This window comes from Acanthopagrus latus, chromosome 11 (genome assembly GCF_904848185.1).
Source record: "Acanthopagrus latus isolate v.2019 chromosome 11, fAcaLat1.1, whole genome shotgun sequence".
In the NCBI taxonomy this organism is placed as follows: Eukaryota; Metazoa; Chordata; class Actinopteri; order Spariformes; family Sparidae; genus Acanthopagrus; species Acanthopagrus latus.
In genome coordinates, this window is record NC_051049.1 from 15,995,010 (window position 1) to 16,022,008 (window position 26,999).

The 26,999-nt window shown below is 42.0% G+C and overlaps 1 protein-coding gene across 5 annotated transcripts in view; it reads left to right on the forward strand.

Moving 5' to 3' along the window:
• ttll7 (tubulin tyrosine ligase-like family, member 7) overlaps positions 1 to 26,999 on the forward strand; it is a 73,596-nt gene that overhangs the window by 18,133 nt on the left and 28,464 nt on the right. For all 5 annotated transcript variants that reach the window (XR_005077881.1, XM_037115521.1, XM_037115524.1 and 2 more), the window contains exons 8-13: positions 2,334 to 2,498; positions 5,642 to 5,800; positions 17,177 to 17,271; positions 19,268 to 19,415; positions 21,241 to 21,314; positions 25,219 to 25,354. Coding sequence is in view for 4 of the 5 variants with exons in the window: in XM_037115521.1 (XP_036971416.1) it covers positions 2,334 to 2,498; positions 5,642 to 5,800; positions 17,177 to 17,271; positions 19,268 to 19,415; positions 21,241 to 21,314; positions 25,219 to 25,354 (777 nt within the window). In the remaining variant the exon portion in view is untranslated. The remainder of the gene's footprint in view (positions 1 to 2,333; positions 2,499 to 5,641; positions 5,801 to 17,176; positions 17,272 to 19,267; positions 19,416 to 21,240; positions 21,315 to 25,218; positions 25,355 to 26,999) is intronic.

The following is a 26,999-nucleotide window of genomic DNA, read 5'->3' on the forward strand; positions in this document are numbered from 1 at the left end:
TGTATCTTTATCATGGAGGAAAGTGCTGGACAGTAGTCTGTTTCTTGTGCCTAAATGCCTTGGTGGAAATTGGAAAAAAGGGTATTTATGTATTAAGCCCTCTCTGCATGGAATTATGCTGCAGAATGACTTGAACTCAAATAGTTAATCTCATTAAATGCTTTCAAATCCAAAATGAAAGCATTAGAGGTAGATCCCTCAGGATGTCAATGTTTTAATTTACCTGGGTACAAAATTGACTCTTAGAAATGTCTCTTTTGAAATGCGTGTTCCCTTTGCTTTATTGTTTTTTGTCTCCTTTTTTGTTTTCTGTCTGTAACTATGTGTGTTATAGTATGCTGCTGAATGTGTAGACCTCAATGTGACTCTCCTTGTGAAATAAAATGTAAAAAAAATTACACTTGGAAACACACACACGGTTGAAGATGCATACTCTTCTAAATGTATGCATCTTTATCTGTATACCATCTGTGCATAAGGCTGTCTGATGTGCTTTAGACATACACAGTAATAGATTTACTTTAGAAAGTACAGTAGCTTGTGTGTGTACAGTACCTTGTGTGTGGCCGACAGTGTGACTGGGAAAACGCATTACAGTAAATTAAAGTAAATTCACATAAAAATGTTTATGCCACACACGAAACAGGACTCTTGGGCTTGTGCAAATCACCTAAAAATAAAACTGGACACACAAGCAGGGAAAACACAACATAATATTCGTATGATTACAAAAACATGCTTGTACTTGTATAAACCAACAACATTGCCCAAATGCTGACAACTGTAAGCCTGATATTGTTCTTAAACACGCACAAACACACACATTAACACACACAACCACACACAGAATGTGCAGGCATACTGGATGAACACAGCTGAGCTTACATGTCCACATGCCAGATGTCTCCTGTAATATCAAGCCGCTTATATTTGCCTTGAGGTTCAGCACCTGCTGAAGCACAGTCTGTTGCAGATGATGGGATGTACACACACAAACACACAAAGCTTCCCATCCAGCATGATGCTTATCTAGAATATGAACACACACACACACACACACACACACACACACACACACACACACACACACACACACACACACACACACACACACATAGACACACTGGGCCCGTCCTGCAACAAACGTGTGTATTGTCTTACCAAGTCTGTGGCACATGATGGAGTGAGTCATGCCATTGAGATGGATGTTCAATCCCACAGAGAGTGGCTCCAATACAGCCATTAGGGGCTGGTGTGGCCTGCAGCAACAGCGTTATTACCATTCAGGTTAAGGACAGGATGTATTGTCTTAAACTGTGAGGGATAGTGTTTAAAGAGAAGGATACAACAAGGGTTACACAATGGCTAGTTATAGACACTCGATGATGCATTTTATCAATGCACTGTGGCAACTGTGGGGCACTGTGGCTCTGACACCTGTTGTCACTGAATACGCATTGTGAGCTTAATCATCAATCATCATCTAAGAACCATTTTTAAAATAAAGTGAGAACAGCTCTTCATTTCCTTCGCTGCTCTATTTATTACCATCTTCACTTGTTGCCAGGGGACTAGTTTGTGATGTTTTTGCTTTTTTCCTTTATTCTTGCCTTCCTGTATTAGAAAATGCTTTACATTAAAAACTGCTCTGTGAGGATGAACGCATGAACACCCTTGAGGATGGTCTGTGCTGTGATGATTATTATTGCTGACAAAGGTATAATTACACTAAAGAGCACAATCACAGGGATCACAACTAGTTACCTACAGTATACAGTATGTTCACTTTATTTTAAATAACATCTCATTCAAACTATAGCACTGTCATTCCCCTTGCTTGTAATAGATTGTGGTTGTACTGGGCAACTATGTACTGAGGTTTGAGTACATCTACGTTGGAGTAGGAAGCAGGTGAAATGGAGCTTACTTGCTTCATCAACTGAGTAAATAAAGGAATTCAGTTTGTAGAGGAAGAAAATGATTTTTATGCAGCAACAAACAAAACATGCCATCTGGTGCAAACATGATCTGCTGTTGCCATGACATTTAATTTTTAATGTTGTTCGAGCTCACAATGTTAAGTTGTTTCACAAGTACACCACAGACCTTTCACTCTCGGTCTACTACATCCAGCCAAACAGAGATCAGACATTCTGTGTTTTTCAGTATTAAAAAAAAATTACATTGTGTAGTGGCTTAAAAATCATGCTTAGTTGCGTCTGATCTTGATCCTGTGTTAGACTGTGTTGTGCTCTCATCAAATCAAATGAAGGTAGAAATGGTTAGTGTGAACATGCATAGATTAATGCCATTGCCTTCTCCTGTCTCCACAGAGCCAGCTCTACATGCATCTGACTAACTATTCAGTCAACAAACACAACGAGAACTTTGAGCGAGACGAGACGGTTGACAAAGGCAGCAAGAGGTCCATCAGTTGGTTCACCGAGTTCCTCCGAACCAACGACTACGATGTGGCCAAATTTTGGGGAGATGTCTCGGTACGTAGGTAGCCGTCCGCCCAACACAAACACAGTTACATATTGTGGCAAATGTATCAGAATCAAAATTCAAACATGGACATTTCGTTGCAACAGCAGCCAAAGGACAGTAATATTACAGAAAACAATAATAATAGTAAAAAATAAACAATAAAAAAGTAAGAAATAAAATAGACTTCCACCAAAGCAAGGATGAGCACTCTTCAGTCAGTGGAATCTGTAACTCGTAAATATTGTATCTGTTATGACACCTGTCTTTTCTACCCATTTCTTTAGCTCTGGTCAGTGTTCTGTTTCTATTCCTGTTATCTATTTCATGCTTGACCTCGACTTATTGTCCCCCTGTTCGTTGTCATTTTGGTTGTACGGTCTCTTAGTGCTTGTGCTCTGTTTTACTGTCTGTTCTCCCGCTACCAGCATTCACCTCAAAATCAAATCCCGTTGGTTATTATGCTCTCCTCAAGGCAATCTTTGAATTCTTCTTTCCATCAGGGTTTCACTTTTCTTCATGCTCTTGTTAAACAAAGTGTCTTTGAGACTTGTAGGCGCTGTGGCCAGGGCTTTACTTGTTTTGTTAGATTCTTGTTTTAGTAATATTTCCTTTTCTTTACTCTCCTCTTTTAACTGTCTTGTGTAATCTCTACATGTGCTTCATTTTGACAAAAACATTAAAATGCTGGTTCTCGTTTTCTTTCCTCTCATCTTTCTTCTCCCTCTGTGACACACTAGAGTGTCGCCCTCTGACTCAGCCTGGCCGTCCTCCTCCTCTCTCGCTCTCTCACCATTTTTTTTCCTCCTATGCTCTTTCTTCAGAAGTCGCACCGCTTTGGTGTTAGTGCTGTCCGTTCGCACTCCTCGCACGCTGGGTTTTGTTTCAACTCTGTATTTATGCTCTCCTCTCTCCTTCTCTTTTCATCTCTCCTCTTACATTTTGTTCCCATACAGACCTAGCGGGCTGCCCTGACTCCTCCCGCCAACGGTCATGGTCAGAGAGTCAGAGAGTTTGTTTGCCAAAAGATTGTCTGTGGGGGTTAAGACTATGGTGTTTTTTTTCATGTGAAACACTGACATCCCTTTCATATTGAGGTACTATTGATGTGCTGCATGAGGCAAAGTGTCCAAGGTTTGACCAGCAAGGTTTTTTATGTGGATGTAATTTTGAGAACAGTGCCTGACTACAAATGGGCTAGTTATCTAGTCCAGGGCCAGACCACCATACCTTACTTGTCTCCTGCAGGAGAACTGCGTGGTGTTTGGTGGGTGAGAGGAAGCTTTGTGCAGAGTGTGTCAGAGTGAGTCACTACATTGAAATGGTCACACATTGTCCTCTCAGATGAGGGTGGTCCATTAAGGTCTATTGATTTTTATATCGGAAATTCAGAAACGAAAAAGGATGCAGTTAAAGCTTCAACAATTAATTGAATCATCGATTAGGTGTGAACTATGAGGGATGGGTCAGGATCTTTGAATATGTGAATGGCCGTTTCACATATGGAATTGCGTTATTATTAGCTGACTTTGGTAAAATGTGTGTAGCACAGTCTTTTCCACATAAGGTCAATATTAACCTGTGCTGCTATATGCAACAGTACATACAAATAGTAGATCTTTGAATAACAGAATAATCGCTGAATAGTTTCTGGTGACTGTTGAATAGCATGTTTGCTTGAAATGCATATCCCTGCTACCTAATAAATTAATCATCCACTTTGAGTATATTTTTAAAGAAGAAAAAGGCCTTTTAAATTTTGTATTCCTGCTGTGTTAATGTAAACTTTTTCCAGTTTTTTGCTATTCTATGGCAGCTGTCTGATATTTTTGGGTTGCAGACAAAATAAGGTATTTGAGGAAGACATCTGAGGCTTTAGGAAAAACTATGTCACAATTTGTTTGACGTTTGAGGGACCAAACAACCAACTGATCATTTGAGAAACAAATCGACAGATGATTTTTAGTTGCAGCCCTAGTTTTCAGCCCTTCGAAAATGACAATTTTCAAGTGATCATCTGTGCCAAAATTTTAAAAATTATGTTCCCGTTTTGTCATCAGTTTTGAGTGTAGATTGATGAGTGGAAAACTTTTTTTTTCAATGATTTTAGCACAACCTCCTAGATATCTTGCTGTCTCTACTACATTGAGATAGAAAGATAAGTGATGCTCTTAAAATAGAGATTAAATAAATGAGTTATACATGCACACATTAAAGCAACATACATGTTTATGCAGGTGATATTAGAAAAATAAAAGGATTAAAGGGGCTTTAAGAAAAAAAAAAAGTAGGCCAACAAATCACAGGCACACATATGCAAGGTGCGAGGCAGTGGCCAGTGCTGGGGGCTCAGGATAAGGAGGCAAGTGATGGGGGCAGGGACAAACACACTCACCAGCCAGTGCTGGGGACTTCGGGCATAAACGGTAGGAGCAGGTGTTTGTGCTGGGCAGCCTGTGGGTCAGACTGGTGGATGGACGGACAGATGGATTGAGGTGTGTGAGCGACAGACAGATAGAAAAAGAGGAGGGGGGCTGCTGCCTTATCAGGCCAGGGCCAGACCACCAAACCCCTCTCCTGCACCCAGTAGTCAGACAGGACTGAGCAAACTGCAGGCCAGCAGCACCGCGTGGGGCTTGAATGGTGAGGGGAAGCTTTTCGTACAGTGTGTGTGTGTGTGTTCAGATTGAGCATGTTTACTGCAGCTGCACAGTGGGAGTAAGCAAGCAGGCAGGCAGGTAGCAGCCAGCAAACATACGTGCAGACACACACACGGACACAGGTTGGGAGCCACTACCCGCACTGATGGACCACCACCAGCACTGGTGAAAATTCAAAAGGCTCTGTGCCAGTAACGCTCCGTGTTCCTCCTCAGTTTTTAAACTGTATCTTGAGGCACAGGAGAGGATCAAACTGGATTTGAGTCTTACCTCTTTCAAGCATGTCTGTAGGTTTCAGGTCTAGTATGTATGTGTCGTGATTATTCTATTGTCAGAGTTTTAAAACCTTCAATTAAAGCGGGGCTGCTAATTGCACCATTTTCAGTTTAAGAAACCTTCATGCAGCTGCTATAAAAACATAAGCCTGTGGCTTTTTAGGATAGGCTTTAACAGCTTGATCACTCTTTCTTTTTTGTGTTTGTGTGACCTGCCAGGAGCTGGTGGTGAAGACGTTAATTGTGGCTGAGCCTCATGTGCTGCATGCCTATCGCATGTGTCGCCCCGGCCAGCCACCAGGGAGCGACAGTGTCTGCTTTGAGGTCCTGGGCTTCGACATCATCCTGGACCGCAAACTCAAACCCTGGCTACTGGAGGTACAAGCTATGTGTGTGTGTGCTTGGTGTGTATGTGAAACAATTTTTCCTTGTCATCTCAACGTGTTTTTAATTTTCAGATTATATTTTATGATGTAAATAATTGCTTTTTTACTAATTGCACAATTTTCAATTCTAGAATTGGGTCATTGTTCTTTCAAGAATGCAATTTCAATTATTATTTTTACCTGGGATATTATGCAAATTGCACTAATGCTAAATTTAAAACAACAGAACAGTGGGGGATTTAATTCTGTGGAATTTTGAGTGTGTGTGTGTGTGTGTGTGCGTGTGCGTGTTTGTGTCAGAGATTGGAAGGCTGCAGTCTGTGGAGTCTCACCTGTCTACGCTGCTACCAAAGTGACAGTGGCTCCTAGACTGAAGTAATGTGGCATCAGCAGGAGACAAGCAGACATTGCCCCACACTGACAGAAAGCATAAATACACGCTGATTTTGCTTACACACACTCGTCCCTGGTGCACAGAAACACACAGAAACAGCCATGCGGTCTTGAGTATGTATTTATGCACCTCCCAACACAAGGAGCGACACATTCCCATGTAAAATGAAAGGGTCGTACACAACCACAAACACTCACACACAATTACATGCATGTGTGCATTCACACACCCACGCCTGCACACAAAGCAGCATATAAGACAAGACAAAGATGTCTCTTCCTCGTACAAAGGCACACATGCACCCACACACACATGCAGGCTCTAAAAAAATATAGGTCAGGATGGCAGGTTGACTAGCAAGACACCCGCCCCTCATTCTTCCAGTGTCAGTCTCTCAAGTGTCAGTCATTCAGGAGATGGAGTCAAGTTCAGATTCCACTCCAGGATTTCAGTCTCGCCGCTCTGATGTCAGCCAGTCAGTTAAAGCGTGACCTAAATCCTTTAACCCAAAGTGGCTGTGCGCCTTTTCCCCCCCTCTCCCACAAATTGACTCAAGGATGGGAAATGCCTCTGGGATAATTGTTTGTTTTCTCCCATCATGCCAACCCAAAATAAACCTTGCGATTTACAATAGTGTTTGATTTTGAAAAAAAGAAGTGACATTTTATTGTTGGTTGGTGTTTTTCAGAAGAGTCATCGTGGAATTAGGGTGTTATAATTACCCTACCTGCTTCTTTTTGTGTGGTTGAGCAGTCGTACTTTATGACAGAAGGATGTACAAGAGAGAGCAAGAGGATGGTGTTCCTTTTTACTGCTGGTGCACTTTATGTATGTGTGCATTTTGTACGTCCGTGTGTGTGTGTGTGTGTGTGTGTGTGTGTGTGTGTGTGTGTGTGTGTGTGTGTGTGTGTGTGTGTAAATGTGTATGAGACATGGCAAACAGCCGTGAATGCAGTTGTTCCACTCCAGCAGTAATGATCCCCCCTGTGCTACTAGCAGCTCTCTATAACTCTCATCAATTAACATCCCACGCACACACACTCTCACACACACACAACCCTGCTTCTCTTTCACGCAACATTTACAGCAACAATCATTTATTTCCAAAATTCAACTGATTAGTCAGGGGATAGTTGCAAGCATAGAGACCCCTTCTCAAACCCTCACTGCGTACGCTGTCAGGCCTGAAAATAACTTTATTACCACTTTTTAGCCCGTCGACGTTCATTCCTATTCAGCAGGGACGAAACAAGCAGCCGGCCCCATCGGCTGCTTTCCACAAACGGTACCTGATGGCAAGCCCGCAGGTCCAAATTAAATTTTTCAGCAGATCACTTTGTAACATTTTGTGGCAAATTGAATCTATTTCACCCCATTTCACCATTGTTTTAATTTTTTCATTTTCGCCACCTCCCCTCAAGTCATAAAACAGTAAAAATTGTGTCAGGAATTGAAACAATATCTAGGTCTTCCAGGTTTTTTTTCCTATTTTTTTTTTCTAATTTGTGGACTCTCAAGTTTCCTCCTTGGTGTCACTGTGAATTACGTGTGCCACGCCTCGTTGGGGCTTTACCCAGACTGCTGTTCCGACACTGTCTTCCTGTCTTACTCTTTAAAACGTCAAAGTTGGTTGTAGGACATGCAAACTCACCGCCAGGAAATGAGAGTTCAACCTGTGTAAACTCAAAGCCAGTCGGGTACCTGAAAGCTAGATGGTATCATATATAAGGAACTGTCAAATGACATTAGTCCTGCCCTTTGTATTTGTGTTTTTGTCTGCTGTGCGTATGAGGCTGGGGAGGGAAAAGGAACATGACTGTCTCTTGTATCCTCCAATTACAGCTACAGAATATAGACACTGTTTTTTTTTTTTTGTACTCAAGATAGTGCAACTCCAAACTCCTGTGATTAGAGGACACGTCCGCCGCTATCTTGCCTTTGCAAGAAAAACCTCTGTGCAAGGTACAATACACTGGCTCTTTGAAAGCAGACAAGCTCAAAGAGAAATCATTGCAAATATACTGATAACGAATTCAGATACTCAAGAGGAACAACCCACAGACCAGCGCACACCTGCTAAATAGCTTGTCACAAGGGTGAAAACAGAGGAGGCAGGAGTGATGCTTCTCAAACCAAGGCCAGGCACAAAACAGGCGCTTTGTGCTCACAGCAAGTATCGAAAGGAGAGAAGAGAGGGTAAAAAAAGTGAGAGAGAGACAGGCTTTTGTGTGATCCTTATCTTAATTCAGCAGGGTTTTCAACACAAGTTTTACCTCCTATTGACATTCAAAACATCAGCGCACACACACACACACACACACACACACACACACACACACTTGCTCAAATGGCGTAACCCGAGACGTTCACTTTCATTAAACCAGCCCAGACAGCATCTGTGTCTCGTATAGGAAAGGCGTTTCATTGAGCCGTGATCTTAGCTTCACGCAGGCACACACATGAGTCCCACACACACACGAGTGCCACGCACGCACACACACACACACACACACACACACACACACACACACACACACACACACACACACACACACACACACACACACACACACACACACACACACACACACACACACACACACACACACAGCCTGCTTAAACTGTAGGTTGTTTTGTCAGTGCCAAGGCTTTTGCATTCAGGGCTTCATTGAGTGTTCCTGTGTCTTTCAAAAGAAAAAGAAATGCAAAGGAAGATATAATCTATGCAGAAATGCACATACATTCAGTTAAGCTCAGGGAACGTCTCTTGACACAGGTTTTGCTCATAAATTCTGCTCGCAATGGGTGATGTCTTAAAATTGGGGTGTGCGGGTCAAAAAGAACAGCAGGCATCTCCAAATCCAGTGCTAGTCGTAAGGAGTGCATTTACTCAATGGCAAAAATATAGAAATGGAACATCATTATCACCCCTGCAAATCCCTCCTCTCTCAGGTTGATCCCATGTGCTGTAAGCCGGCATGACAAATAACGTCAACCAGAGTGAGGAAAATGGAGAAAATATCACTGGATTTTTGGTGGGTGATTGGTGTAGACAAGAGGAATATAAAGAAAACTATTCCATTAAATGCTCCACCCCTTGTATTGGAAACAGAATCTGACAGATAAATTTATTGTTCTCTTGAGGTCCTCATTGGTGTTCATGGATTACAACACAAGGATGGGTGGATTGAGGCCCAGCATAATTAATGGCACTGGCTTGCTTAATTTTAATTTTATTTTATTTTTTACTTTTTTCAGTTTTTCCCCCACTCGTAACAGGAAAAAAAAAACCTCCAGCTGGTCAACTGTAAATAAAAAGAAACACAAAAAGTGTTTGTAGTGAGCATGAATAATTAGAAAACTGCCTGGTCCATTCGAAGCTGTCTCTTGGATGTCGGGCTCCAGGCAGCTCAAAGGCTGGTCGGCCTGCTTGTTAGGGCCACAGTCAGAGTGTGTGTAAATGAATGTTAGTTAGTGTGTCTGTGAGTCTAAATTTGATTTGTGCTATGTCAGTGTGTGTGGTATTCCAAGGCATACATACTGTAGTTACTGTATGTGTGTTTGCCTGCATTATAAACACACATATACACTATGAAAGCCGCTGCATGGAACTAGGGGTGTTTCTGTGTTTCTTGCAAATGTGTCTACTCCCCTATGTGTGTGAGTATCTGGATGTGTGGTCTTCGTGCCTCTGGGAATAGTCCTCTGTAGTGTGTATGTATGTGTGTGTGTGGTTGGCCATTCTGATCTGCCTACCAAACCAACTCCAGCCCACAGCCCTACTTTTTTTCCAGTCAGAGTTGGCATGGAGGAATTCAGTTTAAAACACAAAAAACGGACCAATTCAAGTAAGTTACAGAATAGCGAGAGGAGCAGGAGACCTTGTTTGTCCACGGTGTTTTATGTGTTCTGTATAAAGATGCCATCGCACACAGGAGCTTAGGCAGCTCTGAGGCAGATTACTGATGGCGGCATCTCCTCATCCATCTCTTTCCCGCTTTCTACCCCTCCTGGACGGGCTGTGCAGAGTGATTGGCAGCTAATGAGGCGGGCATGGTTAGGTCAACCGTGGCACGGGTTTGTTTGTGTCTCGGCGTGTGTGTGTGTGTGTGTGTGTGCGTGTGTGTGTGTGTGTGAATGGGCATTACGACAACCGGCCAACGGACTGCAGCTGGACTGCTCCCCTTAGGGCGGTGATTCTTCACCCCTCTCCTCCCTCCCCTTCACCCCTTCCTGCAACTTTCCTTTCTGCACTCCTTCCCCGATTGTTTCAAGATGAATTTGGTTTGCTTGTCCATCCCTCAAAGCCAACATAATCCAGACTTCCTCTCCTTTTGAGTCCAAATGTATAGTGTGTGTGTTTGTGTTAGGGGTGTGTTTGTGGGGAGTAATCTGTGCTGGCAAGTGTAAACAGATGCCACGACACACTAACAAACACATGGATGTTTTTTTTTTCTTTTTCTTTTAGTCTCCTACATCCGCAACACACACAAACACACATTGCAAATGAACTCCGACTGCTGAAAATGCTGTTAATTTCCTGTGTGGAATAAATAGCGCTTCGCACTTAAGCTTTCAGTTGAAATTCTGTTTTATCTGTGTACATGAAAATTGTATGTTCTTATAGCTCTTCATAAAAGCCTAAATGGTAGCCATTGAAGGCATAGCAGTTTTCCTAGGAGTTTTAGAAGAAGGATTTAAAGGTTAGCCCGCCTTTCAGATATTTCCACAGGAAATTTAAGAAGTGTTTTCTAACCCCTACACCAGCAGGGTCGGACATTATTGTGTATTCAGGGTGATTAAGGAGGAATTTACTTGCTACCTGTGCTCTCCAAATAATTTCCATCCCCTCGTGATTGAATTTTCCAGGGTGAAAAATGATAGAGGAGAACACATACAGTTTGATATTCTCAATTATCTCTCAGAGTCTCTCTTGCACCCTTCCACCTTTCATTCTCCTTTTGCCTTTGATTAATCTTTGGCACTTAGTAGGATTCATTCTCTTTTAAATGTGCATGGATATCCTTTAGCTCTGAGGTAGTGTCTTTCTCCCTGTGAACCCTAGGTGGCAGTAGTTACCTATGCAGCCACTCCTTGGCTTGTAAGAGGTTTATTAAAGAATAATTAGAATGATGTATGGGACTGTCTGTCTCTATCCACATCCATTTTCCCCCAACATGACTATTTCATGGAATAAGTATCAAATTAGGAGCACGCGGGCCTCGTATGTGGGGCAGTTGAAAACACACCCCAACATTTAGTCATTTATCATCAGGCATATGTGGCAGCACCAGTGACTCTGAGTGTGTGTGTGTGTGTGTGTGTGTGTGTGTGTGTGTGTGTGTGTGTGTGTGTGTGTTTGTGCGTATGATTGAGAGGGAAGATATATATTGTGTGTTTATGAGTGACATGCGGAGCTGTGTGTGGCTGAGTATGCAAGAGACTTTAAAGGCAAACATATATTCTTGCATATTTATGACTTTAGGTGTAATTTTTTTGTTATGTTCCTGCATCTTTGGAAGAACTTTTGTGGGAAATTTGATTTGTGTGCAAACTATGTCCACCCCCCTCCTTTTTTGTGCACCTTTAAAAGTACATTTTGTTTATTGTATGATTGTGCCTGTCTGATCTTATCTCTGTGTGTCTTAAAAAAAGCAAGACTCCTTGCACCCTGCCAGCCAGCCAGTCAGGCAGGTCAGGCTGACTGGTGGCTAAGCTAAGCGTTGGCCTGCTCACTCCCAGGACCTTTAACAGCAGCTCAGCACGCTCAGCTAGAGTTTCCTTGTGTCCGACAGGACCACTAAAAACGCCACGAAAAGAACAAAACAGTGATTGATAAGACGGCTGAAACAAGAGAACGACTTAACATGGCGGCCAGCTGTCTGTCTTTCTGTCGCTCTGCTACTTATGCTCTCCCCTCTCTCTCTCTCTCACTCCCTGCCTCCCTTTCTTATTCCACCATTGTGCGGCAACAAACACTCCATTCTGACAGCGGTTGAACTGTGCCGATACCCTCGAGTGTGCGGGGCTTGTCAAAGCAGTGGTTGTTTACACTCTGCCAGGAATAATAAGAGGGGGTCGTTTTTCTGAACCGATTAATCACGAGCAGCCCTTGCACTTGTTTGACGAATATTCCAGACACACTGTAGATGTCCTCAGCTGATTGTTGTTGATCCACCGCAGTTGCTATGTTATTAGGATCGGTGTGACACAGTGGAGGCCACAGGCGCAAACTGTGCGTTGCCCACAACATTACACATATTGAGTGAGTCATATAATCATTGTAAGTTTGTTTTTGTTTTTTTTACTTGGTTTTATTCGTAATTGAAATCATAACGATGAATTATTTGAGCATTGGAATCTGAGTAATTTTCATACCATAGAATGAATGAACTGAGGTTGACTTTCTATTGTGTAGGTGTGCAGAATAGCCTGTGGCAGTGTTATTGTGAGAGTTTAATTTTGCTATATAACCATTACTTGAACAGGGCACTTCCAGGGGTTGCCAACTATAATGAGCCTGACCCTGCAAACAAATCAGTGGATGAGGGAATTTCCCACTTGGAAAATAATCACATATATCAAATAAAATAAGTGAAATATTGTAGTTGCTTAGAGTTCATGATCAATTCAAACCAAATGGATAGTTATGATATGATAACCCCACACTACCACATGCTTTATTATACAGCTGCCATCATAAACACTGACAGGGTACACGTGTGTCTCAGTCACACACCTCCAGGTGCAGAAAATGAAAGAGCTACATGTCCTTTACAATGCACATTAATGGTTAGCAGCTCCCCGTCTGATCTTTGTATGTTTAATTGGATGATCAGATGAAGATAAACCTGTCCTGTGAAAATTATAGACTGACAAGTTATTTTCCTACATCCTCATTCTGCTGTTTGACCGAGTAATATTTGGGCTGCGTTGATGTGACGCTGATGCTGAACCGAATCAAAGCACGACTAAAAAGGAGTTTCTAATCTTTTCATCTGACATTTTTATTGAATGCGTCTTGGAGAAACCGAGGGCTCCTTTAAGACCCTGCCAGAGTCACTTAAGGAAATCAGAGTAGGGGTTTTGGGAGCCTGCAGGGGTTCATTAGGACCAGACTGGTCCAACTTCCTCTGCCAGGGAGGAAAAGGAGAACAGGAAAAAAAAGGAGGGAGAAATAAATAAGAGAGGTAACGACCAGAGAGTGAGGGCCAGAGAGTGGAGGGGGCGAACGAGTGACCAGAGAAAAAAACGGGGTGAGAGACAGCAAGAAACAGAGCAGGGAGAGAAACTAACCAGAAGAAGCGTGCGACAGGCGGAGAAAGGATAGACGAACGATTGAGGGAGAGCAAAGAAAGACAGCGAGAGCCGTGATGCCAGTCTACTGGGTGACAGCTTGACACCACAAATCAAACTAAGAAATGAAGACAAGTAACGAGACAACCGTCGCCCGGATCACTGCCAGTCTGGCTGTTACCTATAGGCTACGGCGCTCTAAAGCCATACTCTTTTCATTGTGGCTGTCATATCGGGGAGTGCCCTAAATGAAAACAGACCTCTCCCCTCTTTTTCTTTTGTAGAGGTTTTTTTTTTTTCCTTAGGTAAGGTACTGTAGGTTGAAGTGGAGCTCTGTCCCTCTCAGCACAGAGGGATGTATTGTAGACTTCATTCTATTGAGTGAAAGAGTTGGATAGGGTCTCTGTTCCTTTTTCCTCCTTTTGCGCTGGGAGACATTCATCACCTACCCCTCCACCCCCTCCTCCTGATAAATGGTTGCTGTGAAGAAAAACGCATATGTGGGTGCGCACACACACACTGACGAAAGCACGCCCATACAAACCCAAATCATGTTGGTGTAGATTTAGTGGCTCACTTGTGGTATTTTTGGATCTCTGAAGTAGTCAAAGAGACCCAGGCAGTGATAGCCCAACAGGCTCAGTTGCCTCAGGTTAACATCGACAGCTACGGCTCGGGATACCTTTTCTTATCCTCGTGTGCTCTTGCTGGCTTCATACAGCTACATGCAGCTTCCTTGCACAACTATATTCATATGCTTCGTAGGAGTTTGGGTCTTAGGTGTCTTGCTGAAAGTAGAGGGAGAAATGCTCATATCCTTTTCTAAAATATAGTAGAAGGAACTTTGAACTGGTTTTTAAACAGTCTCAATTTAATACTGATGCCTGAATATAACCTACGAAAGCAATCGGGAACAAACACGAGAATATTGGCTACTTTTGAGTTGAAGTTACAGTATTGTGATTAATGTGTTAATTAATCTGTCATTCTTAATGATTGGTGGTACAGCACCAAATCTAAGTCTATGCTGTTTCACCATTATCATATCACAGCTTGATTAATATTATATGATATCAAATAAATTAATTACTTTATCGTCCTGCATCCTGCAAACAGCCTTGCTTAAAATTAGTATACATCTAAAACAAATGCACACACTGGCCATATCAAAATCTTTATGAAAGGAGCCAGGGTTGCTAATACCACTTTTATCCACAGGGGCAGCCAGAACTAAGACAAAAGATTGTTCCTTGAACCAGCTTTAAGTTAAAGTAACAAGACCATAGTTTAGAAATATACTGTCGTCACAGTCACAAAGTCCTTCATGTAAAATTTAACTTAGTAAGAGTACAAAAGTATCAAAATATACTTACAGTATGCAAAATAAAATAACTCATACAGAATGGCCCATCATAATCTATAGTATTTTTTTGAATATCATTAATTGGTGTATTTACTATGGCAGTTGTTAAAAATGAGCTTTTTTAAACAAAAATATACTGTATCTTATCTTATCCATTGTATTGCGTTGTTTGTTTATCATATTTTGTATTTTTAATTGAAACTGGGACGTGGCTTAAAGTGTCACGTTAATGCAGTGAATTATAAAATACAGTATGTGAGGCTACAGGGGAGGATACATTATCAGCAGGGTACTTTAAAGTACATGTACCTTGAAATTGTAATTAGATACCACCTGAGTAAATGTGCTTAGATATTTTCCACAACTGCTTGCTGAAGGACGGTTCAAGAGCAGGCTCATGATCCAAGTCGACAGACTTTAGTGGTTACTGCTCTTTTTTCAGGATATCTGCTCCACAGTCTGGCAACACTGGCTTTGGAGCTTGGTAGCGATGTAAATATTATCTTACAGCACTGTTCCTGAATCTGCCACTCATCAATTTGTGTCAGGATTAGTAATGGTTAGTTTAGAAGAAGGGAAAAGAAAAGAAAGATTGAGTTTCTGAGTGCTCCCCCCGTAACCCTCGACATTCTTTGCACATCTCTGTAAAGGAGCTTTTGCTAATTTTTTTCAGCCAAAAAATCTTTTTGTTCCACATATCCTCATGTCGCACACCAGTCTGTTTTCTCATTGGCCTCTTTCACTATTCTCTACCGAAATTCCTGATTGGTGGATAGGATGAAACTATAACGCGCTCTTAAACATCTGATTGCTCCGTTGCTGAACTCATGATTTGTGATTGGTTGTTGTGCTGCTTTGATGAGTTCAACTGTATCCAGCTGCTTTTTTTTCTAAAGGGAGATAGGAACAGGATGGAATTTTTTTTTTTGATACAAGTACTTGCTCTGACTGCACATCAGGCCACTGTGGGAAGGATTGCATTTCCAGCTAAATATTAACCGTGATGTGCATTTGCGTGGGGGGTCATTGTACAGCAGTTGTAAACATATAGGTCTTTAAATTATTAAGAGTGAAAACTTAGAACAGCTCAGGAAAAAAAAATCTCCTATTTACTGCCCTACACAGGTCACTAACAGGATTATATGTATTTTTTAATTAATTTCATCTGTCTAGTGATTCATTACACACCTTTAAAGTCAGCTATCTCTTTGCATTGAAGAAATTAGGTCACTGTTCTCACATTTACTACTCTGGTTCAGCATAGTAAAAGCTACTGCAAATCTTATGATACCCAAAAGGTGCCAATCATTCTATTGTTCCCCCATGAAAGAGAAAATAGGCAGTTTGAGCATTTGAGCGACGTTAGAAGGAGACCTGATTTATCTCAACCATCAAGGTTTATCAACCAGAGCCAGCATTTTCGGTGGGCATCTGTTGCATTGTCACTTGAAGAAACCTCATAGAAAGACACCATTCCAATCACAGTCGCCAGTTCATTCACCCTCCCCACTGCACCTCTCCCTCCATTTGCTGGTCCTTTTGTGGTCTCAAACAATCTCTTTCTCACCTTTGGAGAGACACAGAGGGAACACAACAAAAAAGCACGGGGGAAGAATTGATTTGTTTTGTCAGGTATAATAACTGACATCTGAATACTTTGCACCGGTGCTAGAAATTGTTCTATTAAGAAAGGTAAGCTGATCTTGAATTTTTTCCTCTGTGATATTGGCTTTTGTACCTCAAATCACAGGTGACTTATTCTGTTTTGCTCAGTTGACTCTCTCTGAGCGCTCCCTGATTGTATATGGTGGCATTGAGCTGAGCGGTGGATCACTGCTGATACTCACAAAGAGATTATTGGTGGAAGTCGTGTTGCAGTGCCTGGCATACTTAGGTTACAGACGCATGGGCTGCTTGCTGTGGTTGGCAGGGTCACTAATCTGGTGACACTATAACCTACACAATCTGTTCGTATGTGTGCACTCATACACGCATATGCTCTTCTTCTCCGTGCACGTGCGTACACACATCAGTGTCGGACAGGATTTATGCCCAAGCAAAGGCTAAGAGTTCCAAAGTGTCCTTGAAAGGGAAAAATAACCTCTCCTTTACCATCTCTTTCTCCCGTCTTCTTTCCTCTTTCGTCTCCTTCTTGTGGGAACAGATCTCTTCATTCCAAAGATGCCCTAAATCCACTCCTGTAATTGCATAGCATTTTTGTTTGCTGAATTGAGAAGAAAGAAAAAAATGAGATGAAGTAGAAAAAAAAAAAACAGAATATTCTTTGAATGTTTCTCTTCTCTCCTCTCCGGCAGATCAATCGAGCTCCGAGCTTTGGGACCGATCAGAAGATTGATTACGACGTGAAGAAAGGGGTGCTGCTCAATGCGCTCAAACTCCTGAACATTCGGTACGGTCATACACACAAATGCTTGTGCTTGCAGATACACACAGACATGAGTTGCATCTAGCAGCCTATTCACTTTAATGTGCAGTGATGAAGCTCACGTCAAACTTTTTTTTTCTCAGAGATTTTAAGGATTTCAATCAGTTCCTTCTGTTTCCTTTACTCGGCAAGTGTGAAAATTTTAGAATTACTTTGATTTCACAGCACAATCGAGCCTTTATCTTGTTTTGTTTCGAAACTGGCAACACAGTAGCGACATTTGTCTGAAACTAACAGGAGGTTTGAACTGTAGGCAAAAACAAAAATGCTGTACCTGTAAATCTGTGTGTTGGTGCTGCTGTGGTGGACAAAAGGGAGATAATGGCTAAGGTGCAAAGCTATGCCTCTATTGTACGCTTTGTGCACCCCTCAGTCAGAGAACTGTGTGTGCTTGTGTGTGTGAGATAGGAACAGGATAACTGAGTTTTGCTATCTGTATTTTAGAGACTACATTGTTCATCATCCTCTGTGTATTTAAACAAGCTTCCTGTGTTGCTTTTTACTTTGCTTTTGCGGGTGTATCTGTTTGCTACGCATACTGTCATTCTTGTTGTTGAATGTAGTTTGTGTACATAAGCGATGTTTGTGTTCATGTGTGTTTGCTGGCATGCTTTTCTGTCCCCTGGCTACAGTGAGTCTGTCCACTGATTGATCATCGTACACCAGACCTCTGGATCTTTGCTCTCTTTCCCCCCTTCTCCATCCGCGCCTGTCCTTCTCTTACTGCTCTAAATATAGTCTCAACTCCACTAGTCACACACATACACACACACATACACAATGGATCAATTACATGCAGCACCATAGATCTAGTTTGGCCAAGTGTGGAGCGCAGTGCAGCCATCCTACATAAAAAGTCACTCCATCCTCCCACCGAGCTTCAGTCGGCACAAACAAATCTCTTATCAAAATGATTTGTTTCATGGCCGTTGTTTGCTGCGTTCCCACAGATTAAAAGGGGAGATTTGATTATTTCATGACAAATAAATCGTAGGAGGCCTCAAAAAAGCGGCCGTGAGCTCTTTCCACAGGACAAACTGCTTATGTTCACGCTGGAGTGAATGAGGGCTTTGTTCTACCTCACTCACTTTTTCCCTTATATAGTAATGGCTTTGCTTCCCAAATGGGAGGGAGGTCGTTGGTGTGTAGAGGTAGGGTCGACTCTTAACTCTGCTCACAACACAAACTGTATCAACGTGGGATCAATTCAAACCCAGCCGGGCATGGACATTGATAAACCTCAGCCCCCCAACAGCACTCAATATCCAATTTAAAGGGCCAGCGATTGACTAAAATGAATTGCCCTTTATCCAGACCGCAGTGGCCCACTTGTTCAGAATTAGCTGTCTGGTCCTGTTCACTCTGGGTTTGTCGTTTTGTTTGCATCTCAGCTGTATCTTTTATCTCTGTATTGTTCAGTGTTTTGTGAAGAATTTTCTTTAAAAAAAAAAAACAAACAAACAAAAAAAAAAACCTACCACAATAATGTGTTCAAAAAGCAAATAAATTCAGGCCAGTCAACCAGTCAGTGATGAGACCTGCATACCACCATATTTTCGAGCAATCAAGAAACCCTGTTTCCGCTGATAACATCTGTTCTTATCGCAGTACGGTGCAATAAAATGAAGTCAGTCTTGTGTATTCTGAAAGGACTTATACAGTCCATGGTTTTGAAATAGAAGTGAGAAAGGGAAAGAACACTGTTAACACTGTGTGACAAGTTTTCCGTCATAGTGCATTTGTTCCTCAACAGCAGCTAGACCTGTGACAGAAAATGAGTCGAAGATGGGAAGTATTATTGGAAAACAGTAAATGTTGTCACAGTTTCAGTGGGAACACACTGAAAATGTACTGTATCACTGTGCACATTTGTATTGTCAGATAATTCACTTGAATAGCGCTGTACGTATGTTTTCAATGTGTATTCTCTTGACTCTGTACTTGCTTTGTGTTGATTCAGGGCCAGTGATAAGAAACGCAACCTGGCCCAGCAAAAGGCAGAGGCTCAGCGACGGCTCTATGGACACGGCTCAATGAAAAAACTCTCTGCTGCTTCATCAGACTGGGAGAAACAACGTCAAACACTGGAGCGAAGGAGAGAAGAGCTGGTAAGGCACAGATATATTTACATTGGATTTAAACCATTGGCTGTATATGAAGATGAACAACACCACAGCTCCCCTAAAGTATAGCCCAAACATCTCAATCACCCAGACACCCCATCCTCTCCATGTTAGCAGCTGAGGCATGGGACAAACTAAGTAGTAAGATAATCAAAATCAAATCAAATCAGTTTTATTTATATCGGCCAAAATCACTATAACAAAACCTCTGTGGGCTTTACAGTCTGCCCAGATATATTGTACAAATACATTTTTCCCACAGATGATTTTTGTCATTTTCGATTTGTTAATGATTTTGGGTTACTTGACTTGATGCTACAAAATAGGGGTGTGACATCATTATTGATAGCTGAGTCTCGATCAGGTCGGGGACCTCGATACCACAGTCCAATCCTGGTCACTGGGATTGATTCTGAACACACTGTGGCAACAAATTCATCACAAATGCAAGATGCCATTGCTCATATCTGAAATATATGGTTTCACTTTTGTACAGTAAGAGCTAATGGGGATGCATCATCCATCTTTTTATACAGTCAGTGGTTTAAAACTTATTTCTCACTATGAAAAGATTTGCTGAGCAAGACTGTGCCTCACATTTATATAGTTACACATATTCCCACCTCGGATCTGCCCAGTATACAAGTCTCAGCGCTGGCAACTGACCAACTGCAGTGGAGCTTCTGGGGTGCTAAGCACCTGTTCAGGGTGGTGCACCTTTACAGTGGTCAAGGGAGTTAAGAGCGAAACTCATTCATTTCAAACCCAGCCTAGGGACTGAAACAATGGCTGTACAATCATAAGCCCCGATAAGTCATCATCATGAGATGCTCTTTAAACCTTTTAGGCCACACCAGAGTGAGCACAAAGGGTGACTTGACTTCAGGGACACGTTTGCATATGAAAGATGAAATGTTTGTGGGCACAATCATGAAAATGCAGGTGAATGACCATCGGCTTTCAGGGCTTATTGTGGGTAGTGCAGCGTCTGAGCCATAGGCAGTCATAGCTTTGGTTGTCTATTGGTTGTAGGGAACGCCATGCAAAGTTAAGATGAAAATTTACTTTCCTACTGAATGGGATCATTTTACCATTTGCCCCATTTGCTTGCATAAGATAGAAGTGAGCAGGAGGCAAATGTTTGCCACTGTTGATTTTATGTGTGTGTGACAGCGTCCTAAAGCCTGAGCAGAAACTCAGTTTCACTTACTTCTAACTCCAAGTCAAAAGTGTCAAAGACTTCCATGACAAGCACACCATTTCATTATTTTCTCTTTGAAATGAAGGAGTCAGGGGAGCTTTTCTCAACTATATGGGGGGAAAGTGGCAGCCACTAGTACTTTACACCTCTCTCCGTCTCTGATTAGCCTTTTGATCAGCCACGGCAGTAATCAGCAGGAATAAGGAAAGATGGCGCAGAGGCACTATTTTTAAAAGGGCACTACCTCATCTTTAAGTGCTGTTAAGGCTGAAGTGTGCGACCAGGTTCAGGTCTATTGAAGGCACATATCTCTCACAGCTCGAAAGATATTGCAGTGTGAGTAGTGGATTGAACCCCTCCTCTCTCCTTTATGTCAAATTGGCCAACTGAGCTCCACAATTATACCTTCGTAATATATTAATAAGACAGTAGATGGAAGAATGCCTCCAAATTTAGAGTCATTGGTGGGCAAGACTATTTTTTTTTTTTTTTTACCTTTCTCCCCTCTTCTCATTTCTAGACATGATTTTCTATTTATAAGGTGGCTGTGGCAGTGACTCTTACCTGAGAGATTTAGGCCTTTATCCTTTGGTTTTCTTCTATTTCTAGAAAGAGCGACTGGCACAGGTCCGCAAGCAAATCTCCAGGGAGGAGCATGAAAAGCAACATCTGGGGAACTACAGGTAAGGAAGAGGCAAGCAGACGGGGAGTAGGGGTTAACCCATCCAGGAGCTCCACCCACTATACTGGTGCCAGCTCCACTTACATTTATGGGGTCATCAGCGAGGCACCGAGATCTCAGGAGAAAATACAATGCAGTTGCAGAGAGAATAAGAAAAGAAAACACTAATGTTTTGTGTGTGAGGCAGAAGAATTAGGACTGACAGAATATATAATACGGAAATGAGATCGGTCCGTAATGGCAGGGTTCGAATTGTTACTCCTCTGTGCGCAATGTTACCTTTTCAGCATTTCAGAATTGCAAATCAGCATATATACTGCTTACTGCAAGCCATTCTGGATCATTTTCCCCCATATCTTTATTCTCTTCTCCTGCAACTCCAACCAGAACTTTGGAAGACACTGAGCGTGGCAAGTTTTATTAGTCACCTCATAGACAGACCAGATCCAACCTTAGAGCATGAGGCAGCTACGCCAAGTTCTGATTTGCCACTTAACCCTCGAAAAATTGTTAATGCTCCTTCACCCTCTCAGTTTGTCTTCCCTTCTCTGTCTCTCTATCCCACATGTGAACACATAAGCATTTCCAGGTCCTGATTTTCTTTTCCTCACTTGCACACACAAACAGACACAGGCCTACAAAATTGGCTCACACTCACACAGTTGCCCTTCTTGCTGTCTCCCCAAGTGTAAGTGACTCCTTGACTCATCACTTGACTGAATGGCTAGTCAGAATGCTGATCCCAGCCTGCATGAAGTGCTGTCACCTCCTTCCTCTTTTCCGACACGCAGCCAGACAGTCAATCAGACAGGCTGAGGTCTGTCTGGAGCACCCCTAATAAAGACCTCTTAGCATTCAAACAGTGTCCCGGCGCAGCACTGGAGTCTGATTAACACACTGCTTCTCATTAGATGAGTTCTGGTAATGAACTTACTTCCATTCTGCTATTAGATGGAACTTGCATCAGGTACAGACAAGCCAGGACCCTGTGGCATCAGAGGGAAACCCAGCTGCTTGATGCCATTGTTGATGTTCATTTAATGTCACTTAAGCAGTTGGAATCAGGAGGGTCGAGAGACAGTGACTATAAACTATGTTTGTATGCACGAGATATTCTGTTCTTTCCCCTTATTCTGAAAAAAACAATATTCCTACTAAGATTTGTACTAAGATTGATTCTCCCACTATGTGTGTGCGTGTGTGTGTGTGTGTGTGTGTGTATATATATACATGTATATATGTACATCATGTTGAAATGTTGCTGTGTTACTCCTTCCCACCAGAAATGTGGGCTTTTCTTTGGGACATGCATCTCTGCTTCAGCCTTGATAAATGTTGGCTAGTTGGTTTGTGTACATCTCATCCATGGCAACACAAAGCTGACTGTAAAAAGGCGCAAGGCCTGTGTAACAAGCTGCGGTAAAAAAACCCATCCAAGATGCATATATTTGGATTCTACTGGTCTTCTTTTAAGACCCGCCCTGCTCCCCTAGTTCACTCTTGATTAGCTTACCTCTATCGCTATCGTATGATGTAGGTCACTATGGCTTGCTGGTCTGTGCGTACATCCATTACGTTTTTCAATGGTACAAGACCAGGAAAGCAGTGACGATCAACTGAAGGAACTGAATGAGAGATTTTCCTGGCCACTAGATAAAAAATACAGAGGAAGAATGATGGGACCTGTGCACACAGCTGACTGCCTGTTCTCAGCATTCCTACTGTGTCCACACACCTCTGGGTGCCCTGCAGTCTGTTGGACAACAAAAGGAAGGAAGGGAGGTCAGTGGGCCACGATGAATTTACTGTACAAACAGCCAGCGCAGAGCTGACAGCAGACTGTGAGCTGTAGTTCCCCGGGTAAACACACCAACCCCTTTGGCTGATGAAGCTTCAGTGTTTCAGCTCCTTAGGTAAATGGACGGGAAGGGCAGGGCAGAGAGGCATGATGGAAGCCTGAGTCGAGTTTGGTAGGGTCTTACATAAGTCCATAGGGATCCATAATAACATATCTGAGACACATTTTCTGACTGTTTACGTGACCTGTATCAAATTTGGAATATTGTCATCCTTGGAAAGTGAAATATTAGTGTGCATGTAAATGTTATATGAATATTAGTTTTCCAACTGGGAACATGTGGGAGAAAAATAAAATGCAGCATGAACATTTAATTAAAAAGATACTGTAGGGTCACCCTCAAATAAAATGTCCATATGTTCAGAGATGTAGAGTGCCAAAAAAGGGAGCAGTTAACATCCACTATTAAAGTGTTGACCTTATGCACTTCAGTCAAGTGATTTACGCGGCTCTTTGAGGACTGACAAGCTCTGGCTCTCTTCATATATTATCATTTCGATTCAGTTTATCTCTGTGTCATGACAAGTCTTTTTCCACATTTTCAGAGTGTCTCTCATGAGTAGGAAAAGATCTGGTCCATGTACCTTAAAGGTGGTTCAGAAGTATGGCAGTTAAAAACCTCATATAGTATAGTGCCAAGGAAAGGCAATAAAGTGACTGGTTCATCTCAGGTCTCTCAGTGTTCAGTGGCTGCTTGATTTAAACTGCGGTGACTACAGTAATGCATAAAAATTAGGTCAACTGCTCAACAATATGGAAATCATGTGGTCCGAACAGCATTGCTGCATAAAATAGTTAAATGGCAGACAGGGTGCAGTAAAAGTTTTAATGGTGAAACTGTGAAATGTTGAACTTTACTTGACTGCACTAAAATAATTTTAGATGCCGTGTGAAATGCCCAGTAGTTATCATTATTTATAAAAACATTTTTAAACGCCTGTCATCTTGGTCATTAAGGTTAAAAATGTATGCCTACATGAACATGATATCTAACTTCATATCTTTGTGCTTTTAAGAAGGAGTTCTGTGTTAACTGCCTTTAACTTGAACTCCCTGTTGATTCAAAAAGACCAACTCGGGAGAAGTCTGGCTCTTAATACGTCAGTGTGGATGCCAGAAAATGTTCCTGCTTTAACACTCAGCACAGGCCAATGCTTATTTTGATAAAAACGCAGTCGTTGTTTCGATTTGACGGCTTAAGCAATGACTTACTGGTGGCGTTTGGAGATGTATTATGAGGATAACCAGGCAGAGGTTTATACATTTTCCTAATCCCCTCAGGCCAAAGATAAACAATGAGCACTGTTAAAACTAAGCAGAATGTGTGAAGAGGTACATTAGCAAAGACAGCAACAAACGTTCAATTGCCCATCCCTGTGAGTGTGTAATTTAGGGGAGCAGTTGTGCATTAACGCACTATGGCATATGAAAAGACAGAGGTTTCTTAACTCAAGGTCTCCATTAATACTTCTGTCTTTCCTCCCTCCTCCATGACTTTTCTTTTTCACTTGTGCCACTCACCTTTCCTTTGTCTCCATCATTTCACACCTCTCATTGCAATACTTATAATTCTGTCTGTCTGTGTTTCTCCTCCCGCTCGCTATTTTTTACTCCCCCCCGCTGTGCCTCGACCTCTCTGTGCCTCATTCCTTCTACTCCGCCCTCTTCTATAATCAATCTCTCCATCTTTGTATTCCTTCTCTATTTCTTCACCGCTTATTTTCTTCATCTGTCTCTCTTTTTAGCCATTCTTCTCTTGCCCTTCTTCTTCCTTTTATACATCACTGCTCCCTCCCTCTCACTTCTGCCACTGCTCCTCAACTTCCCTATTATCCCTTTTTTGCTGAACCCCAATCCCCTATTCTTTTTCTTTCTCTACACGCCATCATTCTTACCCTCTCCTTTGTGAACCCCAACATTTTTTTCTTTCTCTATGTCATCATCTCTTCCCTCTCTACCTGTATCGATGACCCTCCTCTTTTTGCCTTTTCTTTCTCCACTCCTAATGCACTCTCCTTGCTTTTCTCTGTGTCTCTTCGGCCTGCAGACGTATTTACCCCCCAGACGACAAGCTGCTGTTGGAGAAGTATGAAAGCCTGCTCTCGGCCGCCTTTCAGACCTTCCTCGCCGGGCGAGCTGCCTCACTTCAAAAGGAAATGAATAATCCTCTGAAACGAATGAAGGCACGTACGTCAGTGGCAGACTGTTATGCACACACTCTCACACACACACACACACGCACATCATAGAAACCTGTGGAGACCTACACACAAATATATACACACAATATGACACTTGTGAACAAGCGCATGCCAAAGTAAAGAAACACACGCACGTTTCTATTAAGATTCTGCCCACAGAGACAGAAAAGGATGCGCAAATAATGCGGAAAGTGTGCCGCAGTCCTTCGTATTTGTTAGAATGTCTGACAGAGTGTCCTTCCTCTCCTCTGTCTGCCTAGCTTTCCCATTGCCATTCACTCGCTTTCACTCTCTGTCTCTCCACAAATATTTATTGTGCCATGTTCACAAGCTTTTAAAAGCAAAGCAAATCCCACACAACAATGACATTTTTGATTCTTTACAATTAGATACTCTTCAGTTTCCCTTGTCCTCTTTCTGTACCTTCTGTAGCTTTTTTCCCGTCTGTCAAAGTAGCTATGAGGAGGCGTCAAAGCTGATTGCAGTCACTGTCAACATTTTATAATGTACATTCCTAGGTTAATTACTTACTTTTGACAAAGAGTCAAAGATGCACAGACAAATTTATACAGGTAAATACATGTGCACAAACCAACGTGTGGCCATGCAGTAAGCTGTGTGCATGTTTTAACAACAGTAGAAGTCATTGTTTGCATACAAATGGCAAAGTCTCTCTGGTACCGGGAGGAATGTAGCTTCAGCTAACCTTTGAAGGTGAAAATATGAATAGAAGTTGATTTCCATACCAGACAACTTTATGGAAGTAAGCAGAGAATAGAGAGGAATGTGGAGAATTTCAATGGTGACGATGGAAGGATGACAAAAATAGTGAAGTGAAAAGATGGTGAGTGGCCAATACAGATAGTTGTTTGTCACTTTTATGTTTTTTTTAAAATCCTTACTCTTGAAGTGCTGTGACAGACTCCCATTATGAACACACTCTGAATCGTGAATCAGGACTTGAGTAAAGTACAAAAAATATGCAACAGAAACAGCCAATTTTCTATTTCAAGTCTGGTTATGTATTCAGAAAGAACAAATCAATGAAACAAAAGGACACAGAGGAAGGCATTGTGTGATATTAAAATACGTGCAGGGAAGAGGCATTTATGAGTCGGAAAAATGGAGATGAAACAAAAAAAAAATATTTTGGCAACTGAATAGTCGTGAATACTGAATATGGATATTTTTGACAGTAGTATTGTTGTTACAGATTCATATCAAAGCACTGGGAGGAGCTGTCATATGCAACCATTGCAGCTTTTGTAGAAACGAACCTACCCCAACAGTATCTAGCCCCTCGCGGTTTGTTTTTCAGAAAGTTATTGTATGTGTCCTTTCAAGAGTGAAATCTCTGCAGAGGTGTCAATCAAAAATCATGCAACAGCAGGCCGAAGTAAGTTTAATTTAGTCAGCGCACAGAGATGTGGCTCCCGTTGAAAGTATGGAGGGATGTAGGTAATAAGAACAAAGGACACTCTAGAGTTTGCTATCTAATAACATGATCATGAGTGACAACTGGACAAAGGGACAGTGTGAGACACTAATCTTTGCAATTTATAGGAAGGAAAGGAAGTCTTGACCAGATGAATTTGAATTTAAGTATATTCAGGCCTATCTACTCAAG